Source organism: Pholcus phalangioides, unplaced genomic scaffold, assembly GCF_987345545.1.
Source record: "Pholcus phalangioides strain wild (caught in Gottingen) unplaced genomic scaffold, Ppha-v1.0 ptg000003l_1, whole genome shotgun sequence".
NCBI lineage: Eukaryota > Metazoa > Arthropoda > Arachnida > Araneae > Pholcidae > Pholcus > Pholcus phalangioides.
Window position 1 is genome coordinate 23,964,469 of NW_028301596.1, and position 24,380 is coordinate 23,988,848.

The 24,380-nt window shown below is 37.9% G+C and overlaps 1 protein-coding gene and 3 non-coding genes across 6 annotated transcripts in view; 1 reads left to right on the top strand and 3 right to left on the bottom strand.

Annotated features, from left to right (window-relative positions):
* LOC149088330 (ATP-dependent translocase ABCB1-like) overlaps window positions 1-24,380 on the bottom strand; it is a 532,351-nt gene that overhangs the window by 161,500 nt on the left and 346,471 nt on the right. For all 3 annotated transcript variants that reach the window (XM_089247148.1, XM_089247163.1, XM_089247155.1), the window contains exons 12-14: window positions 14,174-14,299; window positions 13,619-13,822; window positions 12,385-12,555 (exon numbers count right to left, since the gene is read on the bottom strand). In XM_089247148.1, coding sequence (XP_089103274.1) covers window positions 12,385-12,555; window positions 13,619-13,822; window positions 14,174-14,299 — 501 coding nt within the window. The remainder of the gene's footprint in view (window positions 1-12,384; window positions 12,556-13,618; window positions 13,823-14,173; window positions 14,300-24,380) is intronic.
* Window positions 10,374-10,447, bottom strand: TRNAT-GGU (transfer RNA threonine (anticodon GGU)). The gene has a single exon. It is a non-coding gene; the product is annotated as a tRNA-Thr (tRNA).
* On the bottom strand, window positions 10,653-10,726 carry TRNAT-GGU (transfer RNA threonine (anticodon GGU)). Its single transcript has one exon. It is a non-coding gene; the product is annotated as a tRNA-Thr (tRNA).
* Window positions 10,789-10,862, top strand: TRNAT-GGU (transfer RNA threonine (anticodon GGU)). Its single transcript has one exon. It is a non-coding gene; the product is annotated as a tRNA-Thr (tRNA).

Sequence of the window (24,380 nt, forward strand, 5' to 3'; positions counted from 1 at the left end):
TTAAAGAGAGGAAAAATGCAATACCATACTGAGCTCTTTCACGTATTAATAATAAGAAAATTATTATTGCGTAATTAATGACAAAAGTTCGGTGTAGATAATATCTGATATGGTGATAATCTCATTATGAAATCAATCAAAACAATGTGAAGGAAGAGCAACTTTTTTGCGCATTAACCCTATATAGTCCCGTTGATTTTTGAATAGACATGGTAAATGGTCAAAAAACACAAACAGGTTTTTTGGTATTTCAGAAAGTACATCCTTTAGTGTCATTTCAGTACAAGGTACAGCTATATAAGTACAATAATTTTTATCTATCTAGAAAAAGCCGATTCCTTGTTGGTGTCATATTTGAGAGCTGTCCCAATTTTACGTGCTCAGAGATTTATATTATAGCACCAAATTGAGGGAAATGGAAATAAAATTCAAGGACGAAACTATTCAACTTTGCTGCGCAAAATTCTATCTGTTTATAGATAACATTAAAATTAAGGCAGACTATATTTTACCCTTAATTAATTATTTTAGCTAGTTAAATCCAGTATAATTAATTAAATTGCTGTGATGATGTATTGTTTCAGTTAAAAATATGCTAACAGTGCCAATTTACATCGGTTTCTGGAAAAAAAATAATTTTCAATACGTTTTATGAACGAGAACCATAGAGGGTATAAAAACATTGGTTTCGATTTTATTTGGCCAACATAAGTGATCAGTTGCTATTAATATTAAAGTGTGCCGCAGATAGCAAACGTTTAAAAATCCATTGGCATAGCAGTTCGCTTATTTTTCTTAACAACAAACACTTCAGTATTAGTATAATACTGAAGTCATACTGATATCAGTAAAAGTATAAATACTTTTTTTTTTAATTCATAAATCAGAAGGGGGAAAATCTTTGTTTACATGTAATGTACGTCTGAGCGAGTGCTTATTAACCGAAATTTTAGTATTTGTATAACACTTATATTCAACGTATAGTGTTTTTTTGCTCATATACTACTGATGTATGTAAAAAATTTCAACGTTGAAGGACCTGCAGGACCGGTAATTATTTTTGATCAAGCATTATCTTATTTGAAATCATTTTCAATAAATCAATTGGTATCAGTTTTGACCATAAACACCCACGTGATAGATATGCCATTCATATTTTATCCTAAAAACTAATTTTAACAAAAATAACTTAATAATCTAACGATATAAAAATTTTCAATCATGTAATGCTGACCACGGCCTATCGAAAACCACGGTTTAAATCACCAGGAATAACCAAACATAGCAGCAATAGCAAACAGTTCGAATGAAACGCATATTTATACATTTCGTTGATTTAAAATAAATATTTCTTGTATCATCATGTCAAATACTCACATTTAAATTTACGCAAAAAATACACACAAGAACCTAGTTATACAATTATATAGTTTCTGAACCGGTCCTAATTTCTGCATGAAGTGGCCCATTTAATTTAAACAGCACAGTATTTACTCTATTCGCTAATAAACTAAACATCTTTGACCCTATTTATGCAGGGTTATAATTTTCCACTTTTTTCTAGGGGCACTTCAAGTCAAAGGTCCTGACTTGCAGAAAAACCAAAAAATTTGGGTGTCATAAGATGTTTTTTTTACACAAATTATTTTCGACTTATTTTGTTCCTTGTTATTAGAGACACTGTTTAAGCAAAACAAATTTGAATAATCCAACTGGCAGTTTTCCAAACTTTTTGTTTCATCGTCCTCCTCTTCAGAATTAGTTTTTTTCTCAATCCCCCCCCCCTCGGACCTTTCCATGCCCCCAAGGGGCGATATTGCCCATTATAGGATACTCTGATCTAACTGATCATAACTTCAATAACAATCTCTGTTCCCATTCTTCTAATCACTATCACCGAATATTACCAAAATCTCTTGTGTTGTCTGATCAATAATTTCATGGTCGGTTTTCTTTCACCTTTCGTAGTTTTGTAATTTCTGAACTCCGGATAATCCACCCTCGGATAATCTAGGTTCTACTGTACTTTAGATTTCTTTAGCAATCTTGTTCCAAACAATGTTTGTCGTAAAAGCTTTTGGCCTCAAGAATATCTGTATAAACATTTTATGCAATCGCAAAATTCCCAAAAAATTAGAGAAACTGCTAATGAGGTTGTACTTACCAAGATTATTGTTGCTCTGCTACAAATTGGGCTTTGATGATGATTCCTTCATCATGAAGGGTGAGTAAGGATGCAACGATCGATCAGCGTTGACTTGAAAATTTGTAACATGAACACTCAACGATGACACATGAACACACAACGATTCTTCGTTTTTTTCTCATGGTTAGTACATCTGGACAACATAAAAATGTAACACTGTGCTAGCTTCCTGAAGGAGGGACACAGAGATGTGTGTTACTTAAACACCTATAAACACATGATTCAGTTAGATGGCGGTATCCATGACTGAAAATTTCGGGAAAGTTCTCACGCTTCCTCAGGGAAAAATTTCCAATACATCTGGCTGCCCATTCGGGTGCGTCTTTGTTCGGAATTCGCCTATATATATGTGTGTGTTTGTGTATGCTCCGCCTCGCTTCAGGGCAGTTGTATTCTAGAAAGGCTACTAAATTTCTACAGTGGAACAAAAATAGTCAAAGCGCCGCTGACAGGAAAACTACAACATCCATCTCATTATTGCTATCATATAATACATTGCTACCTCCAGAGGGGTGTACGAACAATGAGGAAGGAGATCGTACAGGAAGCGATATAGACCCGTCAACCAGTTCCCAAGTTAACAAGTGAGGGGGGGGGGTGTATTCTGTTGAACAGTTTTCTCCTTTTTTTTTCTTTTGTTTTTTAAACTCATAATGGGTATCTGTCACAGGCATAGTACAGAAGTGCATTCAAGAGGATTCACTGATGGCATTTTCTACTTCTGTCGCCAGCCGATCTACAGTGACAGTAAACAATCCTCAGCTAAGAAAAAATAAATTAGTGATTGCTCTTTTCTGATGCCCGTGCCAGAAGTACGTGCTTGGTTGTCCTCAATGGTTAATCCTGCCTATTGCGACCCAACGCTTTTCTTTGATCTTGTCCCAAAGCGATTTGCCTTGTCCTATCTACCCGCGAAAGCTGGTTGTCTGGAATAACTACTATATGGTCATACAGGCCCCCTAACTAGGCTGGAGCAACCGGGGCATTGCACCAGGGCCACATGCCTAATTGGGCGCCACAAAATAATGTACATTTATTTTGCATAATAATAATCCTTTCCAAGGGCTCCCAGAAAAAGTGTGCCCTGGGGGCCCCGAAAAGGCACGCTATGGTCCTGTGTTCATAGAAAAAGAATTTTCTCGCTATACATGGAAAGAAAACCTATAATTTTTTCTTTGTTGAATTAATTTTCAATTTGAAATCTTATAAACGGATGACCGAGAAAGAGGCTTGAAAAGATCTCTCGTCCAAAGATCTCATTGTAAAGTCATAACTATTATCATCAGACATACATTGCACTATAAACATGCCCCCGCCCGCTCAACGGTGGGACTAACCAACACCTTCTAGAGCAGGCTGCTTTAAAAGGTATTGGACTAACAAGGCTCCAGTGCGGGGGGACGATTCCTCCCCCCCTATCATTTTTTGTTTTTCACACGAAAAATTCACTATATCCACCAAAGGCCCCAGCCTGAGGCCCTGATGCAGGATAGGGGATGCCTATAACATCTCTTTTATAGTCCTTGCCAACAAAATTAGTGAAATGGGATTACTCGTTATCAAGTTATCGCAGCTTCCGGTCATTTTTATTTGGTCCCCGAGTGACGTTATACCGAGGACTGACTATTTATGATTTATTGAATTTTAAATAGATACATTTTGCGGCACTTACATACCAATATTGTGCATGCATTTCACTATTTATAAAGGGGTGGCCAACCTGCTTCCTTAGGTAATTGAAGATTAATTTTTACTTTATAAATTGAAGAAATTCTTTTCAATTTGTGAGCGATATTTTTCTTATGAATGTAGTCTTGTAGCCAACTTGTAGGCTATCCCCCCCCCCCCACCGATAATGTGTAGTAGGCCATCTTTGCAATGACCTAATTGATAACTTTTTATTGAATTAGTTTTAGTTTCGTTTCTCATCTTCGAAATTCCCAACCAGATGGGGAGAAAACGTTGAGGGGGCGGGGATATCACATACCTCATTGGCGTTGCTGTCACTGCCTTTTCAGTCACCTCATCAATAAAAATTATACAGTTTGTACAATTTTTATTGATACACATGCACAATTTAGATTAGGATGTTCAGTTTTCCTACTCAAAAATTCAAAAAAAAATTCTAATTTTCTTTCCTAAATGAGCATTCTTACGAAAACGAAGAGCCAGTCAAATTATATTAGTGGAGGGTGCAAATCTGTTCCACAAAACAAGGTTATGGTGTTGACTACACTCTTTAGGAAGACGTTGGCTGAGGTGTTGGGCAACATTTAAAATTTCCATGAGTGCTGCGAACGTAAATAGTTCAGGAATCCCTTAGTTATAAAGATAATATTTTGTATTAATTGTTAAAATGTAGTGGTGACTTAACGAATGGGCCAATAAAGCCCGGTCGAGGGGTTGGTCTTGGACCTTTGAAAAATTATCATTTATTTTTCATTTCCTTTTTTAAAATCAATATTATAATTCACTTGTTGTTTATTTGATTCTATGTTCTACCCCCACCCCAGTCAAATTTTGTTGTAAAGGGGCTTGAAAAATGTCGGCATCGGTCCTCAAGATCTGTTATGAATGGGCATTTAGAATGTGCTTTTTCCCCAATATTTTTCAAAAAAACATTGGGGGGGGGGGGCTAAAAGTTATTGGTCCTCCCGCATATACGGGACTCAAGCGTGTACGAAGGAGAGGGAGAATGCATTGCATAATGGTTTTTTTCAGTAATTACTGGGGAGGCTCAGTCCCCTTACAAAATTTATTGCGGCGAGGGGGGGGGGGGCTCAAATGGCCTCAGCCTCTAGGTTCTGGCACCTATTCTTTATAGAGTGTAATTTATTTCGGTTTCAATATCATTGCTTCCCAATTTTCAACCTCCCCCCTCCATGCATCTTTGGGCTTATTTTCATGTCGGCGCCATGGCCGTCCTCCGGTCGCAGTGAACAAAAGAAGAGACACTCAGTTTTTGCCACAGGCAAAGAAGAAAGAGCCCCCTCAACACCTCAAAGAATCTTCCTCTCAGCCGTGCCTTCTGGCAGTAAGGATTGGAAAACCAATGGAGGGTGCAATTGGGGATTGAACGGCAGGGAAGAAATGAGATAAACGTATTGTCATGGAACAAGAAAGCCAAAGACCATCCAGATTTTTTAAAAGAACTAAAATTTTGAGCAGATTGTGTTTCCATTAACTAATTCATAATTAGGACAACTTTTGGTTAAAAAAAAAATTTTTCATCATTGCAAAATGAATAAGCCATATTCATACGAATTTTTGGGGGGGCTGAGCCGCGTCTTCAAAATGTTGGGGGGGCTCGGGCCCATGGGCCGTATAGAAGTTTACGCCTATGTTAATACATTGTATGTCTCCCATGCGATGAAATACAGTCCATAAAATGGCTAGGCATACTGAGTATCAAATTATCGATCTGATCTTGGAAAAGATCACTCCACTCAGCAAGCAATGCTCTCCGAAGTTCCGGTACACATGTAGGAGGTGGTTGACGGGCTGCAACTCGTCGGCCAAGCATGTCCCACACATGCTCTATCGGATTCAAGTCAGGTGAGAATGCTGGCCATTCCATAAGGGTTATATCCTCAGATTCAAGGCATTCGTTCACGATGTTTGCTCGGTGAGGACGGGCGTTGTCATCCATAAACACAAATTCTGCACCCATGGCACCCCTAAACAAACATACATGTTGTTCCAGAATGATGTCCCGATAAATTTGGGCTTTCATGGTTCCGGTTTGAACATGCAGATCTATTCTGGAGCCCAGTATAATTCCACCCCAAACGAGCAATGCTGCACCACCGTAACGGTGTCGTTCAATGATGTTGTCTCGTTGGTAACGGGTACCTGGCGTTCCCCATATGAAAGTCCGACGTGAATCAGACTGCAAGCTAAACCTGGACTCATCGGAAAACATCACACAAACCCACTGTGACGATGTCCACATTGCATGTTCTCTACTCCAGGAAAATCGCTGCCGACAGTGAGTTGCCTTGAGCAGAACACATCTGACAGGCCTGCGAGCATATAGACCAATATCTCCCAAAGGTCTGTACACGGTTTGCCTTGAAACTGTGGTACCTGTGGCGGCACACTCCTGTGGCAACGAGACAGGTCAGATGCTGTGCTCCGTCTGCTTCTTTTGGCAGTTACTGCCAAATACCGGTCTTCATTCGGCGTTGTAACTCGGGGGCGATCTGTACTGTAACGTTTACTGACATTTCCGTTATCTTGGAATCGTTGCCAAAGCCTAGAGATGACACTTTGGGCAATTCCAAGTTCCTCGGATACTTTCATCTGAGTACGGCCACATTCCAGGCGGCCGATAATTCTACCACGTAAAAAATCATCCACATGCGTCCTCTGTGTCATAACTATTCGCTTATGGCACTGAGCGCCTTACAGAACTCTTGTGAACAATTTTACTTCTTTGCCACCATTCCTTATATACCCTCCTCTTACACTCTCGTCATTGTGACATACTATCGGCATCATCTGGTGGCTTCCTGAAATTTGCATATCATTCTTGCAGATGTGTGTGATAATTCTACAGGTGAAATTTTTACTTTAGATTTCGATTTCCGTGTGATTCTGAATTATCCTTAATTTATGGATATGAGTGTATATATAATACACAGGAATTTTAAATAGTAAAATCAGGCCACACAAAATCGCCACATGGGCTAGCTGTTGGCCACCCCTGCTGTAAATACTGAAAAATAATGGAAATAGCATAAGCAATGAGAATTGTTCAGTTTTCTTATGATTATCTATAGAAGCAAAAAAATAAAAAAAAAATAAAAATAGTAACAAAAACCGTTTATAGCTATGAAGTTATATAGTTTAATACAACATTTCTACCTTTTTATGCATTAGAACGGTCATGGTTTGAAAGGAAAAAAGACACAGAAACAAAGGAACAACATTGTTTTATCAGTCACATTCAAGGTCTATTTACATAAAAAAAGTTGTAGTGCGTTCTTATCAGTATAGATGGCGCACCCTCCTCACGCTCCTGGTGATTGTAAAAAAAAGAAAAAATGTCAGTTGAAATTGTATCACCGATTTGTATACACGTGTCATCCTTCTCGTTATGTTTCTTTCGTATATTAAATCGTTAAGTTTTCATTACGTTTTATCTTGTCACTACAAGCATTGGATCACTGGTGACCTATAGGACGCATCTGATTTTGGACATTGAAGTTAATTTCTCCATCGTTTACATTTCGTTTTCGCGCCTTGTGCTTTCCGTTCGTACGCTCTTCAAAGATGAAACTTTTCTAATCTCCTAGTCTTTTGGATATATATATTTGTATATATATTTTTCAAGCCAAGCCTACTCGTTTCTACCCAATACAGAGACGTTCCTGGAAATTCAAGGTGAGGAATAATCTTTCTACTCTTATCTTTATCTTTAATTTATGGACATGAGTGTATATAACGTTACATTAAGGCAGTCCCCTAAGCGCTCCATGTGCACCGCTCAGGGACTTCGCAGCAACTCGAGGAAAATAAAATGAATCAGTAAAATTGATAGATAAGTAAATAAGAGAGGCCTACAAGGTTCTGCCATAGAAATTATACACTGAAAAGGGTTCCGCGAGTTAAAGAAGGTTGAAAACTGTTGCATTAAAATATAGGAAACATAAAAATGTTTGGCGCCAATTTTTATTTGCACAGTGAGTGTTAAATTAGTCAATCACAAGGTAAAATTTGTACTATTTAAGGGATCTCATACCTTTCAACATGGGGAGAAATTAAATTATTATTAAAAATAATATTTTACCATTGATTTATTTAAAAAAATTCACATACTTTGGATTAAATATGCTATCTTATTCCAGTAAAAAATTTTACATATCATCAATACTTGATTTAAAAAAAAAAAACCCATTAAAAACAACTTGTGCACATAATAAAATGACATGACATAAATGTAACCATACAATATTGAAATTAAAATGAAGAAAACGGTTCATTTCATAAAATGAACTAAAAGATTTCAGATCCATACATATATATATTCGTTTTATATATTAAAAAAACATTTTTTTACCAATTTTCCAAAATTTAAATTAAATTTTAAATAAGAATGAATCAAAATGAAATTTCAATTTTATAGTTCATTTTATAAAATGAACTATTTTCTTTATTTTATTTCAATATTGTATGATTACATTTATGTCATGTTGTTTTATCATGCACGCAAGCTGTTTTTTATGAATTTTTTGAAATTTAAAAAAAAATGAAGTATTAAAGACATGTAAAATTTTTTCTTGACATGAGATAGCATATTTAATCAAAAATTGTGGGATAAAATTTCTAATAAATCAACTGTTAAATAGTATTTTTAATGATATTTTTTCTCCCATGTTAAAGGGTATGCGACCCCTTAAGCATTTATTGTTGTTGTAGCAAATAAATGAACATTACAGATATTTTGTACAATAATGATATTTGCCGCAATAAAATGATCAGAACTTTACATTAATCTACATTTAGTGTATATAATGTAGTATGGGGAATAATGTACATTTTGGTTCAGACAGTCATCGTAGTATGAAGAATCACCATCAGATACATCGACAGTACGTAATCGCGAATTCATGCATTTTTTTTTCATCACCTTTAAATTTGCACATTTTTGTACAAGGGAGTTGTACAGTAACACAAGCCACATGCGGTTAGTTCTATTATAGCATCTGGAGCAGGCGATAAGTCAGTAATAACTGGAACAAAAACTTTTCTTTTTTACAACCATTACAATTCTGGCGGAGGCATAGCTGACATTGGTTCGATATCATTGGCCCAAACTAAAGCTTGATAATGAGCTCTAAGTGTGTGTGTTATTTAAGAGTGGCTTGAGTTGGAGGTGCTCTTTGATTCAGCTTGCTGTCTCTTAAACATATGCCAACGAAGATCTTTAGCGTTAGTTATTTGTTTAGGTGATCTGCATAACTGGCACACAAATTCTTCTAGAGCACTGAAATAAGTATTCTATAAATGTTTTTCCTTTCCTAGTGCTGCAAATGCTTCAATGACATGTGGTTCAACCTTTAGGAAAGCTTGCCATCATGTTAATTTTCCTTTTCCATTAAACCTGCCTGTTGTGTCACACCCAGTGAAACTGTGAAAACTAGGAAGTGCATCAACTAATTCTGCTCCAAGACGATCATATATTGGATTGAGAGCAACAATTCGTTTGGTGGTTCTAATTCCAGTAATTACATGGGATTTTGTTCCCAAAAGTGGACATCATCTTAATGATAATATGAATGCATCTGTGTCTGGAGACAATACACTATATATCCTAATTTTGGAGCATGAATGGCATGATAAATTTGTATCATGTCAGCTTCTTCATGACAGGTTTTCAGGTAATTGGCATCCATGTGATTAGAATGAACTGTCGTTTTTGCAGACACAACAATAATTTTTTCTGTTCCTTCATAATGATTCAGTACTTTCGTTGAAAGATATTGCGTTAGGCTTGCTTTTGTTTTAGAGTTACAAAGAAAAGTAGACAGTTCTGTTCGAATTGGTGTTGAATCTGTGCAGATAAATGCCCTGTTATCTGTTCTCTTTCCTCTGCATTGATCGCAAGTGACTGTTTTCAATGGCGTACCCACTGTGTAATGACCAAAAGCCAAATGAACAGCATCATACTTTTCAACTACACAGTTCAAATTTTGCAATTACTGTTGTGCTAGATCATTACCTGTCTGAACGTTGCCACTTATTTGTTGAACCAAAACCATGACATCTGTAATTATAGCATTTCAGTTTGAAATGACTGCACATGGTCGTTCTTCCTGTACAATCATTACTCAAATCAGCTGTGTTTGTTGGCAAATGAGAAACAGATTCTTCTAGAAAGTGCAAGAGTATGAAAGTGCACTTATCACTCTTTATTACAAGGGAACAACAAACCATTCAGTTGCAAACAATATATATATGCTCTACATATAGTCAAGAATTCAGATGTGTGCTTGAAAGTAACATTTGACGACTTTGGTGTGTAATATGTTTGTCTATATGACATTGTTTTGTACATTTTGAACTTTGGCAAATGTTCAGTGACGTTACCTGACTAACTTTAGAGCAAGGAAACAGTTATTTTCCGGATATTGTGCTGAGGTGAGCTCGGAAAGAAAAGTCATCACGTCTCCGCCGGGACTCGAACCCAGGCCCTCTTGCATACCGGGCAAGCATGCTACCATCTACACCACTGGAGACACATGAATCTGCCTTCCAAATTTCACGCACTGTGTCGTGAGGCGCTGAAGTAGAGGCATTAGTAGCCTCTCTTAACTTCAGGAAATGGCCCCCGGGTGGGACGGTTTAGAGAGATATAGATGGCTTTTTTCTCAGCCAGAGATATCAAGGAAACAGTTATTTTCCGGATATTGTGCTGAGGTGAGCTCGGAAAGAAAAGTCATCACGTCTCCGCCGGGACTCGAACCCAGGCCCTCTTGCATACCGGGCAAGCATGCTACCATCTACACCACTGGAGACACATGAATCTGCCTTCAGCGCCTCACGACACAGTGCGTGAAATTTGGAAGGCAGATTCATGTGTCTCCAGTGGTGTAGATGGTAGCATGCTTGCCCGGTATGCAAGAGGGCCTGGGTTCGAGTCCCGGCGGAGACGTGATGACTTTTCTTTCCGAGCTCACCTCAGCACAATATCCGGAAAATAACTGTTTCCTTGATATCTCTGGCTGAGAAAAAAGCCATCTATATCTCTCTAACTTTAGAGCGTTCATCTGTATCTTCTGTTGAACGAACCGTAATCCACTTTATCAGATTATACAAAGTCACTGGAATATGTTGTCTTGTAACATCAAGTGTTCCATCAAACTCCCAATAGGTCTTCCTGATTTCCAATACATGCCTTTTTAAAACCTTAGAGCATTGAAATACCGATTGCATTTCCTTGATAGTCTCGTTAGTAGCAAGAGCTTGTTTCACAGCATTAGCTTTGCTTTTTTTGGAACTTATGAGTTCAGGTCAATTTTTTTTGGTTGACTTAAATTCACATAAGTCATTGCATCTTGAACTTTCGTTTTCAGTTTTTGTAATGTAATATTACTTTCTCGTATATTTTGTTCTACAAGAATAGATTTGTATGTATTCAGTACAACATCCATTGCAATGAGGCAGCCATTGGAAAGCATTGCTGAAAGAATATTAAAAAGATCTATATATCTGCAGCTGTCATATCATTTGCTGTATTCGCTTCTGATTCGTCTTGTAAAAATTTACTGCAGTGTACATTCGTTACGTAACAAGACGTGTGATACACAATATTAATAGCCTGGGAATCATTGGCGCTGATGGGTTGTAGTCTTCTACTTGTCATTGGTGCTTGCATCAATTGCTTTTTTAATTTTAGCCCTAACATCAAATGATGACACCTCATGTAGGGGACCTTTTTTGCCATCTGCTGATGTATCACAGAAAAAACATGTGCACTCTCTTTGATATGGTATGGTATGGCCGACCTTGTAAATAACCTGTCATTTGTCAACTGATAGCGTGTTATCACTATCACTGGTGCCAGGCTTCTTTTTCATCAATAACTTTCTCAAAAACTTTAAAAATTAACCAATTTTTAAAATTTAATTTTACCTCAAGACCTGGAAAATGAAATTGAAAATTTACACCAAGAATTTTAAACTTCCTCTTGCCCTAAAGAACCAATATAACCTTGGTGTAACAAACTTAGAGATTTTTACTAAATTATACATGGCCAAAAGTCAAAATTTATAACAATTAACCAATTCGATCTTTCATTTAACCTTGTAACCTTGAAAATTAAAATTGGCACCAAACATTTTCTAATCCTATGTACCCTATGGACCAATACCACATGGTTGTGAAAATTTTTTTCAGTAAATTACTCATGCTTCTATACTAATAGCAAGGGGTCAGTAAGTTCAGGAAAGTTTGGAAAAACATGATTTAGAATCGTTTCTCTAGAGAAAAAACCAAGCTTGCCTTTAAAGAGATTTGGCTGGTGCTTATATTTTTTCGATTTGTGAAACCCATATATACACTGAGAGTCAAAACTGATAGATATTTAACATTGACAATATTCACATTGCTTTGCATTTGATTGAAGTGTCTTAGAGACAGATTGATGAAAAAATAATAATTTCTTTCATTCTTACTTTATCAAGTGCTGCTTGAACAATGGATTCACTTTCTGTATCTAGTGCAGAAGTAGCTTCGTCAAGCAACAAAATTTTTGGGTTTCGTATAAGAGCTCTAGCAATTGCAATTCTTTGCTTCTGTCCACCACTGAGTTGTGTTCCTCTCTCACCAACAAGGGTATTATATTTCTGATACAAATCAAGAGAAGTTATAATTGTGAATACAAATTAAATTAATAATAGAAAAGAATATTTTGGTCTAAAGGATTGACACACACTTAATATGCCCCCCCCCCTTCCTTTAAGTAGCACTGATTTCAGTTTTGAAGAGAAAGAGACATATTAAGAGAAATATATATATATATTACATAAGATTATTACAGAAGAAAGAGACATATTAAGAGAAATATATATATATATTACATAAGATTATTACAGAAGAAAGAGACATATTAAGAGAAATATATATATATATTACATAAGATTATTACAGAAATTAAATAGAGATTAACATTAAATTATTTTAGGTGGTTATTATTTAATTTACACACTTTTCAGTATGTTTAAAAAATTTGATTTGAATTGCTGCATATTATGTAAGGCAGGGTGCACACTGCAGCAATACTGCAAGCGAGGCAACCTGCAACTTGGCACGGATAGGTTAAAATCTTGAATTTCAGGTTTTCAAACCAATTTGCGTCAAGTTGCATGCTGCATCTCTTGCACTATCACACCACCCTGCACACCTGGCCTCTGGAGCATCGGAAATGTTTCGAAACTGTGGGTGCTTGTCTTTAGTTTTATATAGAAAATTTAAATTTTTAAATCAATTCTGGGGTGCTTGGATCCATGCCACAAATTATCGTGGGAGCATCCCTAGCTCTGACGCCACTGCCTGGCCTTAAGGTTGATTGTCAACACTTCATATTTTAATATTTAACACTATTCAAGGGTACAAATTTGTGTTTTCAATGAAGATCCATTTCAAAAAGAATTAAGAATGGCTACTGCTATAATGAACTAGGGGGGCAGTAATGACGTGAGCTTATAGAATCCAACTGGTTTGTTCAAGGAAGGGGGCACTGCGAGAATTTTTGTTTTTAGAGAAATAGGATGGCTGGACAAAAATATTTAGAGACAAAAGCCTTTTCTAAATTTTTCTTCAAATGAGTCATGCCAGAATAATTGAATAAGATAATCTTGATACATTAAAAAATATTCATGAGGCAAAGAGTTAATTAATTTTTGTTACCAATGGCAGTGCTGAAATGAAGTCATGAACATTAGCTGCTTTAGCTGCCAGCTCTATTTCTTCTTGAGTAGCATCAGTTTTTCCATAGCAAATATTCTCAGCAATTGTGGCAGAAAAAAGAACAGGCTCTTGACCAACTACTCCCATATTATCCCTCAGCCACCCAATATTCAAGTCCTTAACATTATTTACATCAATCAGAACCTGGAAACCAATAAAATAATGTCATGTCAAATATTATAACGTGGCATCAAAAACTGAAGTGAAATTTCAGAAAATTTTATCTGTCTGAAAAATAACAATGCTGAATATCAAAACAAGAAACAATGCAGAGAACTTAGTTCAAGCATACAGCATAACTATTCAGATAAATTTGAGTTAATTTTAGAAGTTAATAAATAATAACTAAATTAAAAAACAGAAACAGTTGTGATTCAGCTTTTAAAAATTATAATTATCATAAGATTTTGATTTCGTTTGATGATAATAACATGTGATACTACATAAAAATTAGAGTCAATGCGTATTTTCAAATCATTATCATTTTTATCTCACCTTTCCTGAAAGAGTATCATAATATCGCTGAATTAACTGAATTACGGTGCTTTTTCCACATCCACTAGGTCCAACTAAAGCTATAGTTTCACCGGAGTTAATTTTCAGTGACAAACCTTGTAAAATCTAGAGAAAAATATAATAAAATGATGTTGTGTGAAAAGTTTTGCTGAATTAAGTTTCAACAATATTTGCTTATGTTCAAAATGCACAGGTAAACATATAAAAAATCTCCCAGGAAAAATGATATTTTGTAAAGTTTTCCAATATGTTATATTTCATAGTTCCATACACCAGTCAAATATTATGACAGGAGCACCTAGCAAGTTAAAAATGTAAAAATATCTGGAATTAATGAATGTGTGACACTGGCAAAAAATATAAATTTCACATAATTAGCTTCTCATTGTTAATAGAGATCTTCTTCTATCAAGCTACATGGTTTAGTTAACTCTAATCCTCTCGTATTTAATAGTACTTTTAAAAAAATCACAAGATCCTTCCAAACTGATTCAACAAGTTCCTCTCACTGCAAAATTTTATGAAAAATATGTCAAAGATGCTTTGATTTTAGTACATATATATATATTTTGTGTGACTGAAATGAAAGATTCCAATAAAAAAGTTCTGTTTTGCATTATCATTTCCCATTGAGATAATAATGAAAAACAGATACAATATAAATCCTTCATTATCCAATGTAATTGGGAGAAGCCTATCGGCTGTAAATCAATATGGCTGGATAATAAAATATGCATAAATGTGTCCACTATAATCTATATTCTCTTCCAGTTAGAGCCGGGCTTACGAATCTCATGGCCCTGTGAAAAAAAAATTTTGTGGCCCCTCCAAAAAAATTGTATGTAGTCGCTCACTCCCTGACCTACAAACTTTTCGAGTAACAAGTATAAATATTGAAGGAGGAAAATTTTTTTCAGATCTCCACTCCCAGACCTACAAACTTTTCGAGTAATGAGCATAAATCTTGTGAAGGGGGAAATTTTTTTTCAGAAAGAACTCGTTTTATATTACACTAGTTTTTCATTATTTCTGGAATGCGTTGATAGTCTGGATCATAACCACACACGATCTATTGAGAAGAAATCACATTTTAATAAAATCTGACAAAATTAATAAGTGATTAATAATAATTAGCATGGTCCATCTGCTTACAATTCATCATGGTTCTAATCATATTGAACAGATGTACATTTCTGACATACTTTTAAAGCGTTTCATCATCTTTTATCAAATATTGCATATATGTTGCAATTCGATAATCTTGATCATTTTTGTTTAATTAATGTGAATTAATAAAAGTAAAGGAATCAAGTAGGGAAGTAGGGATTCACAAAAATAACGAAGAACATTCTGGAACACGTTAGAACTTCATTTGGACATGTAGATTAATTTAAAATTACTACAGTATATTCCACTTATCATTCCCACTTAGAAAGTTTTCTCACTTAGTATACGACTTATTTTGTGATCCTAACTTTTACTAATGCTTATTGAAATTTCCTGTTTAAAGCGTTTCGTGCCTACAACGTTTTTGATGACGAGTTTTTGAAAAACGCTGTAAGTGAAATTCATTGTACGTGAGCTCTTCAATGTTATTACTTGTTTAAAATCAAGAGTTTCTTGCCACAAATAAATCCAAGATGGCAATCTCAATATTTGAATATTCAAATTCAAAAAGACGCCCTGGTATATATAGGTTGTCGAATATTAACAACACTAGCTGCAATCAGCCTAAAAAACTTAGGTATAATTTATTTAATGGTAGGCAAACACATTGTCTTATCAGAGAATCAACTATCAGGGCTGCAAGTAACGTAGCCTACATCCTAAATTTTCAGGCCTTTGTGCTCTTAAATGTTTTTATGCATGAATTCTCTATTCATGAAACAAAATATCTCTAATGTCGGTACTTAAGGTGAATAATTAGATTGTGAAAAAAAAAATCGGAGAGAAATGTCTTTTTTTTTTCAGAAGTTCAATAGTAAAAATTGTGACAATTTAGAATTTATACATGGTATATCCGTCTTCCAGAGTATATGAGAGAATGATGGTGGTGTTTATCAAATGAAAATTTCGAAGAAGTTCTCAAGCATCATGACGTGACAGTTCAGAGATTCCCCAGGAAGTGCGCATTTTACACTGCAAATAACAGTCGATGTTGCCTCGCTCTGGGGCAGCTGTCCATGCTACAGGCTACTGTGGAACATCAATAGTCGAAGCAAGGCCGGATAAAACTACAAAAAAACTACAAACATTCACCTTGTGCGCACTATTGCTCCCCCAGACCAGATGGTAACTCCAACGAGAGGGGAGGTTTTCAAAGGGGAAAAAATTACTAGATTTCTTTTGTGGTGTCTTTTTTTCCTGGTTAATATACAGGGTGTCCTGTAATGTAAGTGCAAATATGGCCTTTATATCATCAATCGTTTGTCGTAGAGGTATGGTTTTAATTTATAAATGCTCAAAATGTGTTAAAAAATTACTCTGCAGCAGTTTTTTGAGAGTGAAAATACAGTGTGTAATAAAAAAATCTACATTTTTATTCGGTCCCCTTGTCCTCTAACGTTCAATAAGAAAGTTGTTGCCCTGTATCTCCTTAGGCCAACAGAAAAAATTCTGAGTGCAATATCCACTGAGATATTTGAATTCAAAAACCAGAGAAAAGTTATGAAAGAACGGCAAAAACTAACATGAAACGTCCCTTTCCTTCATTTATGCTGTCCTTTTTCAACTGTTCTTCGATTTTTGAATTCAAATATCTCAACAGATATTGCACTTACAAACTTGGAATTTTTTTATTGGCCTCAGGAGAGACAGGACAAACATTAGCACTTACATGACACCCTGTATAACCAAGCCCTGTTGTTCTTTAATGGCAGAAAGAAAGGCCTGGCTTTTTTTCAGGGAGTAAAGAATGCAATGATTATGGATGTGAAAGCTGGACACTATGGAAAGCAGATAAGAAAATAATTGATTCCTTCGAACTTTGGTGCTGGAGGATGCTGAAAATTCCATGGACAGCTAAACGGGCTAACAAATCGGTTATCGAAGAAGTCAAGGTTGACTGTTCTCTAGAAGCGACAGTCATTAAACAGAAACTCTATTTGGCCATGTAACGCATACAGAATGCTCACTAGAAAAAATGGTTTAGGCACCCAGTTCAGGGACCGATGCAGGGCACCGGTGTGTAGGCACCTATCTGTAGGACCGGTTGTTGAGCTCCATTATTAAATATAATAACAATCAGAAGGTTTTATATAATACATGTTTAATTTGGTACGGACACATAAAAATGAAAGACATCACATGACAATGGTTGCTTGCCGACTGCGAAGAAAAACATTCGATTTTTATCGCAACTTGCGTTGCTAGGTAACAAAATATTCGCATCAGAAAATTGCGAAGTGCGACGTCATAATTTTTCCGCAGTCGGTGAAAGTTCAAGTAGAGGTCGCTACACACTCCCCCCCTAGTGTCAACGAAATGTCGTGGTTGAGTATCTGTCGGGGAAGTGGACATGACGACCGGAACGAGTCACAGTTGCTGGTACTGTACTTGGATGGACGGGTGACGTCGAAGGCACTTGGGTATGCTGGTCACTTAAGAAAGCTGGGATCAACCGATCGATGGAGATTCTCCTGGATGTCCCGTTGAAGTCGATGTCGAAGAATTTATCTCGTCGATCTTTGACCAGAAATGGGCCTTGATACGTTGGTTGCAAGGCAGAGTGTGGTGCATCGTTACGTAGGAAGACATGAGATGCGGATTGTAGACATGTAGGAACATATGTTGGCGTAGATCCGTGAGTTGTTGTAGGTATGGGTTTCATTGAACGCATTAGTTTTTGAAGTTGATGGACGAAATCGGATTGTTTGACGTCTGGTATTGCGGAGAAGTACTCGCCAGGCAGTTGCAATGGTGATCCGTAGAGGATTTCGGCGGAGGAGCATCCTAAATCTTCTTTCACTGCTGATCTCAGGCCTAGTAGTGCTAATGGAAGAGCGTCAACCCAAGCTGCATGGGATTGGATTCGGCATCTTAGGGCAGCTTTCAGAGATCGGTGTTGTCTCTCGATGAGTCCATTCGCCTGAGGATGATATGCGTTCGTCTTGTGATGTTGGAATCCGAGGTATCTGCTTAAGGTTTGGAAAAGATGACTCTCAAACTGTCTTCCTTGGTCTGTGGTAATCTTCTGTGGTATACCAAATCTGGCAAACCAGGTCGCAATTAGGGCTTTGGCGACTGTTTCGGCAGTTTGGTCTGGCATAGGTGCGGCTTCGATCCATCTGGAATATCTGTCTATTATCGTTAGGAGGTACCGTGAGCCTTGGCATAATGGCAATGGGCCAACTATGTCGAGATTGATGTGTTGAAATCTATTGTTTGGTACTTTGAATTCGGCCAGAGCGGAACGAGTGTGTCGGTGAACTTTAGAACGTTGGCATGCAATGCATGCTCTAGTCCACGCCTGACAATCCTTTTTGATGTTGCGCCAGATGAAGCGTTGAGAAACGAACTTGGTAGTAGCTTTGATACCTGAATGAGAAAGCGTATGGAGTGATTCGAAAGCTTGTCTTCTGTGTGATTCTGGAATATAAGGACGAATGTGTCCCGTAGAAATGTCACAAAACAAGTGCTTCGTTATATTACTGTCCGGCAAACGCAGTTTGACGATTTTCAATGATGAGCTTTGTTGGAGTTCACGTAATTCATCGTCACATTGAGAGTCGGCAATCGCATCGTAGTCGATTGGTGATGGAGAAGCAATAGTTGCGATGCGTGACAAAGTGTCAGCAACTATATTGTTTGGTCCGGGAATATACCTGATATCAGTAGTAAATTCTGCGATATAATTTAATTGCCGTAGTTGTCGAGGCGAAGCTTTGTTCGGGTCTTGTTTGAAGGCATACATCAATGGACGATGGTCACTATAAATGGTAAAATGACGTCCTTCTAGCTGGCATTTGAAATGTTTAACTGCGCTATAAATAGCTAGTAGTTCTCTGTCATACGCACTGTATTTTACTTGAGACTCGGAGAGTGTGCGAGAGAAAAAACTGAGGGGTTGGATCACACCGTCATGCTCTTGCTGTAACACTGCACCGATGGCATTGTCCGATGCATCTGCTACGAGAGAAATGTGCGCGTTTGGCTTTGGATGAACGAGCAAAGTGGCGTTGCATAGCGCTTCCTTGACATCGGTGAAGGCTTGTGAAGCTTGTTGAGTCCAATTGAGTGGTTTCCGGCTGTTTTTCGCATGACCTGCTAACATAGCGGTGAGTGGTCGCTGCAGGTCCGCACACTTAGGTATGAACCGTTGGTAAAAATTCAACATGCCCAGAAATCGGCGCAAGGAAGTGGCGGAAGTGGGTTGCATAAAGTTCTTGATGACATCTACTTTGGCGGATAACGGTTTGAGTCCATTCTTGCTAATTTCATATCCCAAGAATTTGATGGTCGGGACGCCAAATATGCATTTTGGCACATTTATGCACAGTCCGTATTCGTCAAGTCGACTGAATACTTCACGTAAGTGTTGGAGATGAGTTTGCTCGTCTGGAGAAGCTACCAGGATATCGTCTAAATAACAGAATACGAATTCCAATCCTTGTAGGATCGTATTCATGAATCTCTGGAAAGTCTGCGCTGCATTGCGTAATCCAAAGGTCATATACGGAAATTCGAAGAGTCCAAACGGTGTAGTAATTGCTGTTTTTGGAATATCCGGCTCGTGCACTGGAATTTGTTGATACGCTCTAATCAGGTCGATTGAGGAATATATTGTCGTTCCGTGGAGAATGTGCGAGCAATCTGTGAGGAAAGGAATCGGGTAACGATCAGGAACTGTGATTTTGTTTAGTGCTCTATAGTCTCCACACGGTCTCCAGTCGCCAGATTTCTTTGGCACTAGATGGAGTGGACTAGACCAACTGCTCTTCGAAGGCTGACAAAGTCCTTGTTGCATCATGAACTCGAACTCTTTTCGCGCAACTTTCAACTTTTCCGTGGAAAGCCGTCGAGGTCGGGCAAAAACTGGTGGACCTGTAGTCTCAATGAAGTGCTTGATATTGTGCTCTTTAATTTTCTTATTTTGGATGTGTGGACGGAGAATATCAGGAAACTCTTTGACTATATCCCAATATGGCGATGATAATAGATCGATACCGTTCAAGCAAAAAGATGGAGCTGCGATATTTCTTGCAGTGGAACAAGTGGCAGATAGCAAGGTCGTTCCATCGATGAGGCGATGATGTTTGCTATCGACTAACAGATTGAAATGCGATAGAAAATCTACACCAATAATTGGTTGGGTTACGTCGGCTATGATGAATGGCCAAGCAAATGTCCTTCGGAGGTTCAAATTCAATGTTAGAAGTTTGGTACCGTAAGTTGAGATAGAGGAACCATTGGCGGCTGTAAGAATCAACTTCTCGGGTTTCTTGTGGGTATTGACGACAGTTCGCGGGACGACTGACACATCAGCGCCCGTGTCGATCAAAAAAGTCCAGTTGGTGGAAGGATCGGCCAGTATGACTCTGTCGACGAATTGGCAGCCGTGGCCTTGGCCGGTGGACGACTGCCTTATTAGTTTCCCGGTGAGGTTTTGAAGGAGCAGGGCTGTTGACATTTCTTAGCCTGAGCTCCGAAACTGGTGTGATAGAAGCAGAAGCCATTTTCAGCTTGTTTGTATTGGGCTCGGATGTGGGATCGCGAGCGAGAATACCGTTCGCGATGACGATGGTCGAATCGAGGTCTAGGCTGTCGCTGTGAAGTGTGAATAGCGGCCTTTAGCTCACTCAACTCTTTGGTCAGAGCTGCGACTTGTTGCTCCAGTGACTGGCTGATTGCGTTCTCAGGTCGACCGGATGCTGAACAGATATTTGGAATGGCCAACTCAGCGATTTTATCTGCCATCGAAGCGAGTTGTGGAAGCCCTTCGCTCGAAGCAGCTAGTATAGCTTGGACGTTAGCGGGGAGTCGCGCTAACCACAACGATTTCAGCAAGCCATCACTAAAGTTACGTCCGGCAAGCTCACGCATTCGGGCAAGCAGATGCGATGGTTTTTGATCTCCCAGTTCTAAACCTTGCAGTAGCGTACGGATTTTCGATGATTCGCTCTCCGCGTAAACCTGAATCAATCGTGTCTTCAACGCGTCGTATTTATTCTGCTGGGGAGGTTCTAGAACTAAATCTTGGACTGTCGATAAAATATCGGCATCGATACCAGCGATAGTATGGTTGAACTTCGTAGCATCGGCAGTTATCGCTGCGATCGAGAATTGTGCTTCTAGTTGGATAAACCACAAGTTTGGATTGTTTCTCCAAAATGGAGGCGGCTTTATAGCGACGCGATCGACATTCGGCGGATTGTCCATTTGGAACGGAGGAAACGATTACTCGCTTACCTTGAGAAGCTTGCTGTTCGAAATCATGGCGCTGTTCGAAATCACGTCCGGCGTCGCCAGTTTAGGCACCCAGTTTAGGGACCGATGTAGGGCACCGGTGTGTAGGCACCTATCTGTAGGACCGGTTGTTGAGCTCCATTATTAAATATAATAACAATCAGAAGGTTTTATATAATACATGTTTAATTTGGTACGGACACATAAAAATGAAAGACATCACATGACAATGGTTGCTTGCCGACTGCGAAGAAAAACATTCGATTTTTATCGCAACTTGCGTTGCTAGGTAACAAAATATTCGCATCAGAAAATTGCGAAGTGCGACGTCATAATTTTTCCGCAGTCGGTGAAAGTTCAAGTAGAGGTCGCTACAATGGTAATGCTTGGAAGAATGGGGGAATGAGAGGAAGAGGCAGACCACAAGCACCAGATGGATAGAAGAGGTGTTGCAAAGCACTAGAATGAAGCTAGCACAACTGAGACATGCTGTGAATGACAGACCAGCTTGGAGAGCCATGATCTATAGAGCCATCAGGAGTCGTAATCGACTCCATGGTTCAACAAAAAGAATGTGATCACCTTCATACCATTTTCCTCTTTGAAATAAGCAACTTCCATACCTAATAACACTAAAAATGATATTATAGGGGCTTTAAACTGAAAGCCTCCCTTCACAATCAATAACAATTTAATGTGGAAAAAATTTTAATCAAAAATTTCCAAAACATCTGAGAAAGGGAAGGTTTTTCTTTTGGAAAAATTGTGGCCCTTGAAATTTTGTGGCCTGGTGCGACTGCGCCTTTCGCATCGCCCTAAGTCCCTACTTCCAGTTATGTCTCGAGTCTCACAGATAGCAAATCTGATCATCCTTCTCGTTTGCATCTTTATGATGAAGTTTTTTAGCCACATTACTTCTGATAAGTCAAAATTCTGCCACACTTTCCAGCCAAGTAATTCTACTAAAGCAACATTTTTCAACCTCTCTGAATCGGTAAAATGTTTGAAACAATTTGACAGACAAGATATCCAGCCTTGAGAGTTTAGATAAATAAAACATAACTGTACAATCAGGCCTAGGTATAATGTCACCCATGAAAACTAAATAAAAATGACTTCACAAGCGGAATGGCTTAATAGCAAGACAAACATAACAATTAATACAGTTAGGACTTTCAAAAACTGACCTTATAAGCAGGGTGACATTATACCGAGTTCTTACTGTGTATAAAATAAATCACTACATTGAGAAGCTTACTATAGGTGTTCTTTGCTTTATATGACTAATTAGTTATGCAAAATAATTGTGCAAGACAAAATCATGTAATGTGAGTTGAATTTTAACTCAGGTAAGATAGGGTATAGGATTTTTCTCCAGAACCATAAAAAAAATAAATTCATCAGAAGTCATCAGAAGACGCTCTCTTATTCCAGATTCGTCGTAATCTCTTTTCAGTTACAGGTCGTAGTGTAACGGAACTTTTTAAACTTGCACGTGGCTCCGGCGTGGACTTATTCGTGTGAATAAACAGCCTTGATGAGGCTCGAGCTCCCGTGGAAAAGATTCGACTTTCTGATCTTTCCTATTTTCTCTTCTTTTTTCTATTTCGGCCACCAGGATAGGCCAATCTTAATTTCTAAACTTTCTCAATATCCTAATTCACTGAATTCTTTCAAGCGCCATACTATATGGCACATCAGTAAAGGTAAGTTGTGGCTTACAATCTTACAGGCGTAAACATGAAGGTCTGTCCCATCCGTCTGCCCGCTCCTGGTCAGGCCACTAGCGATTTCGAAGCCTTGAGCAAGCTAGCGAAACTCGCTCTTGAACATGACGATATACGTCAGATATACCAAAAACGTCTAATGTCGTTCTTGGGACTTTACTTAGCTGACTATGACAATCGTCTTCTTCTTGTTGAGGACAAATGTAGCGCTGCTACAAATTTCAGCACCGTTATGTCTCGAGTCTCACAGATAGCAAATCTGATCATCCTTCTCGTTTGCATCTTTATGATGAAGTTTTTTAGCCACATTACTTCTGATAAGTCAAAATTCTGCCACACTTTCCAGCCAAGTAATTCTACTAAAGCAACATTTTTCAACCTCTCTGAATCGGTAAAATGTTTGAAACAATTTGACAGACAAGATATCCAGCCTTGAGAGTTTAGATAAATAAAACATAACTGTACAATCAGGCCTAGGTATAATGTCACCCATGAAAACTAAATAAAAATGACTTCACAAGCGGAATGGCTTAATAGCAAGACAAACATAACAATTAATACAGTTAGGACTTTCAAAAACTGACCTTATAAGCAGGGTGACATTATACCGAGTTCTTACTGTGTATAAAATAAATCACTACATTGAGAAGCTTACTATAGGTGTTCTTTGCTTTATATGACTAATTAGTTATGCAAAATAATTGTGCAAGACAAAATCATGTAATGTGAGTTGAATTTTAACTCAGGTAAGATAGGGTATAGGATTTTTCTCCAGAACCATAAAAAAAATAAATTCATCAGAAGTCATCAGAAGACGCTCTCTTATTCCAGATTCGTCGTAATCTCTTTTCAGTTACAGGTCGTAGTGTAACGGAACTTTTTAAACTTGCACGTGGCTCCGGCGTGGACTTATTCGTGTGAATAAACAGCCTTGATGAGGCTCGAGCTCCCGTGGAAAAGATTCGACTTTCTGATCTTTCCTATTTTCTCTTCTTTTTTCTATTTCGGCCACCAGGATAGGCCAATCTTAATTTCTAAACTTTCTCAATATCCTA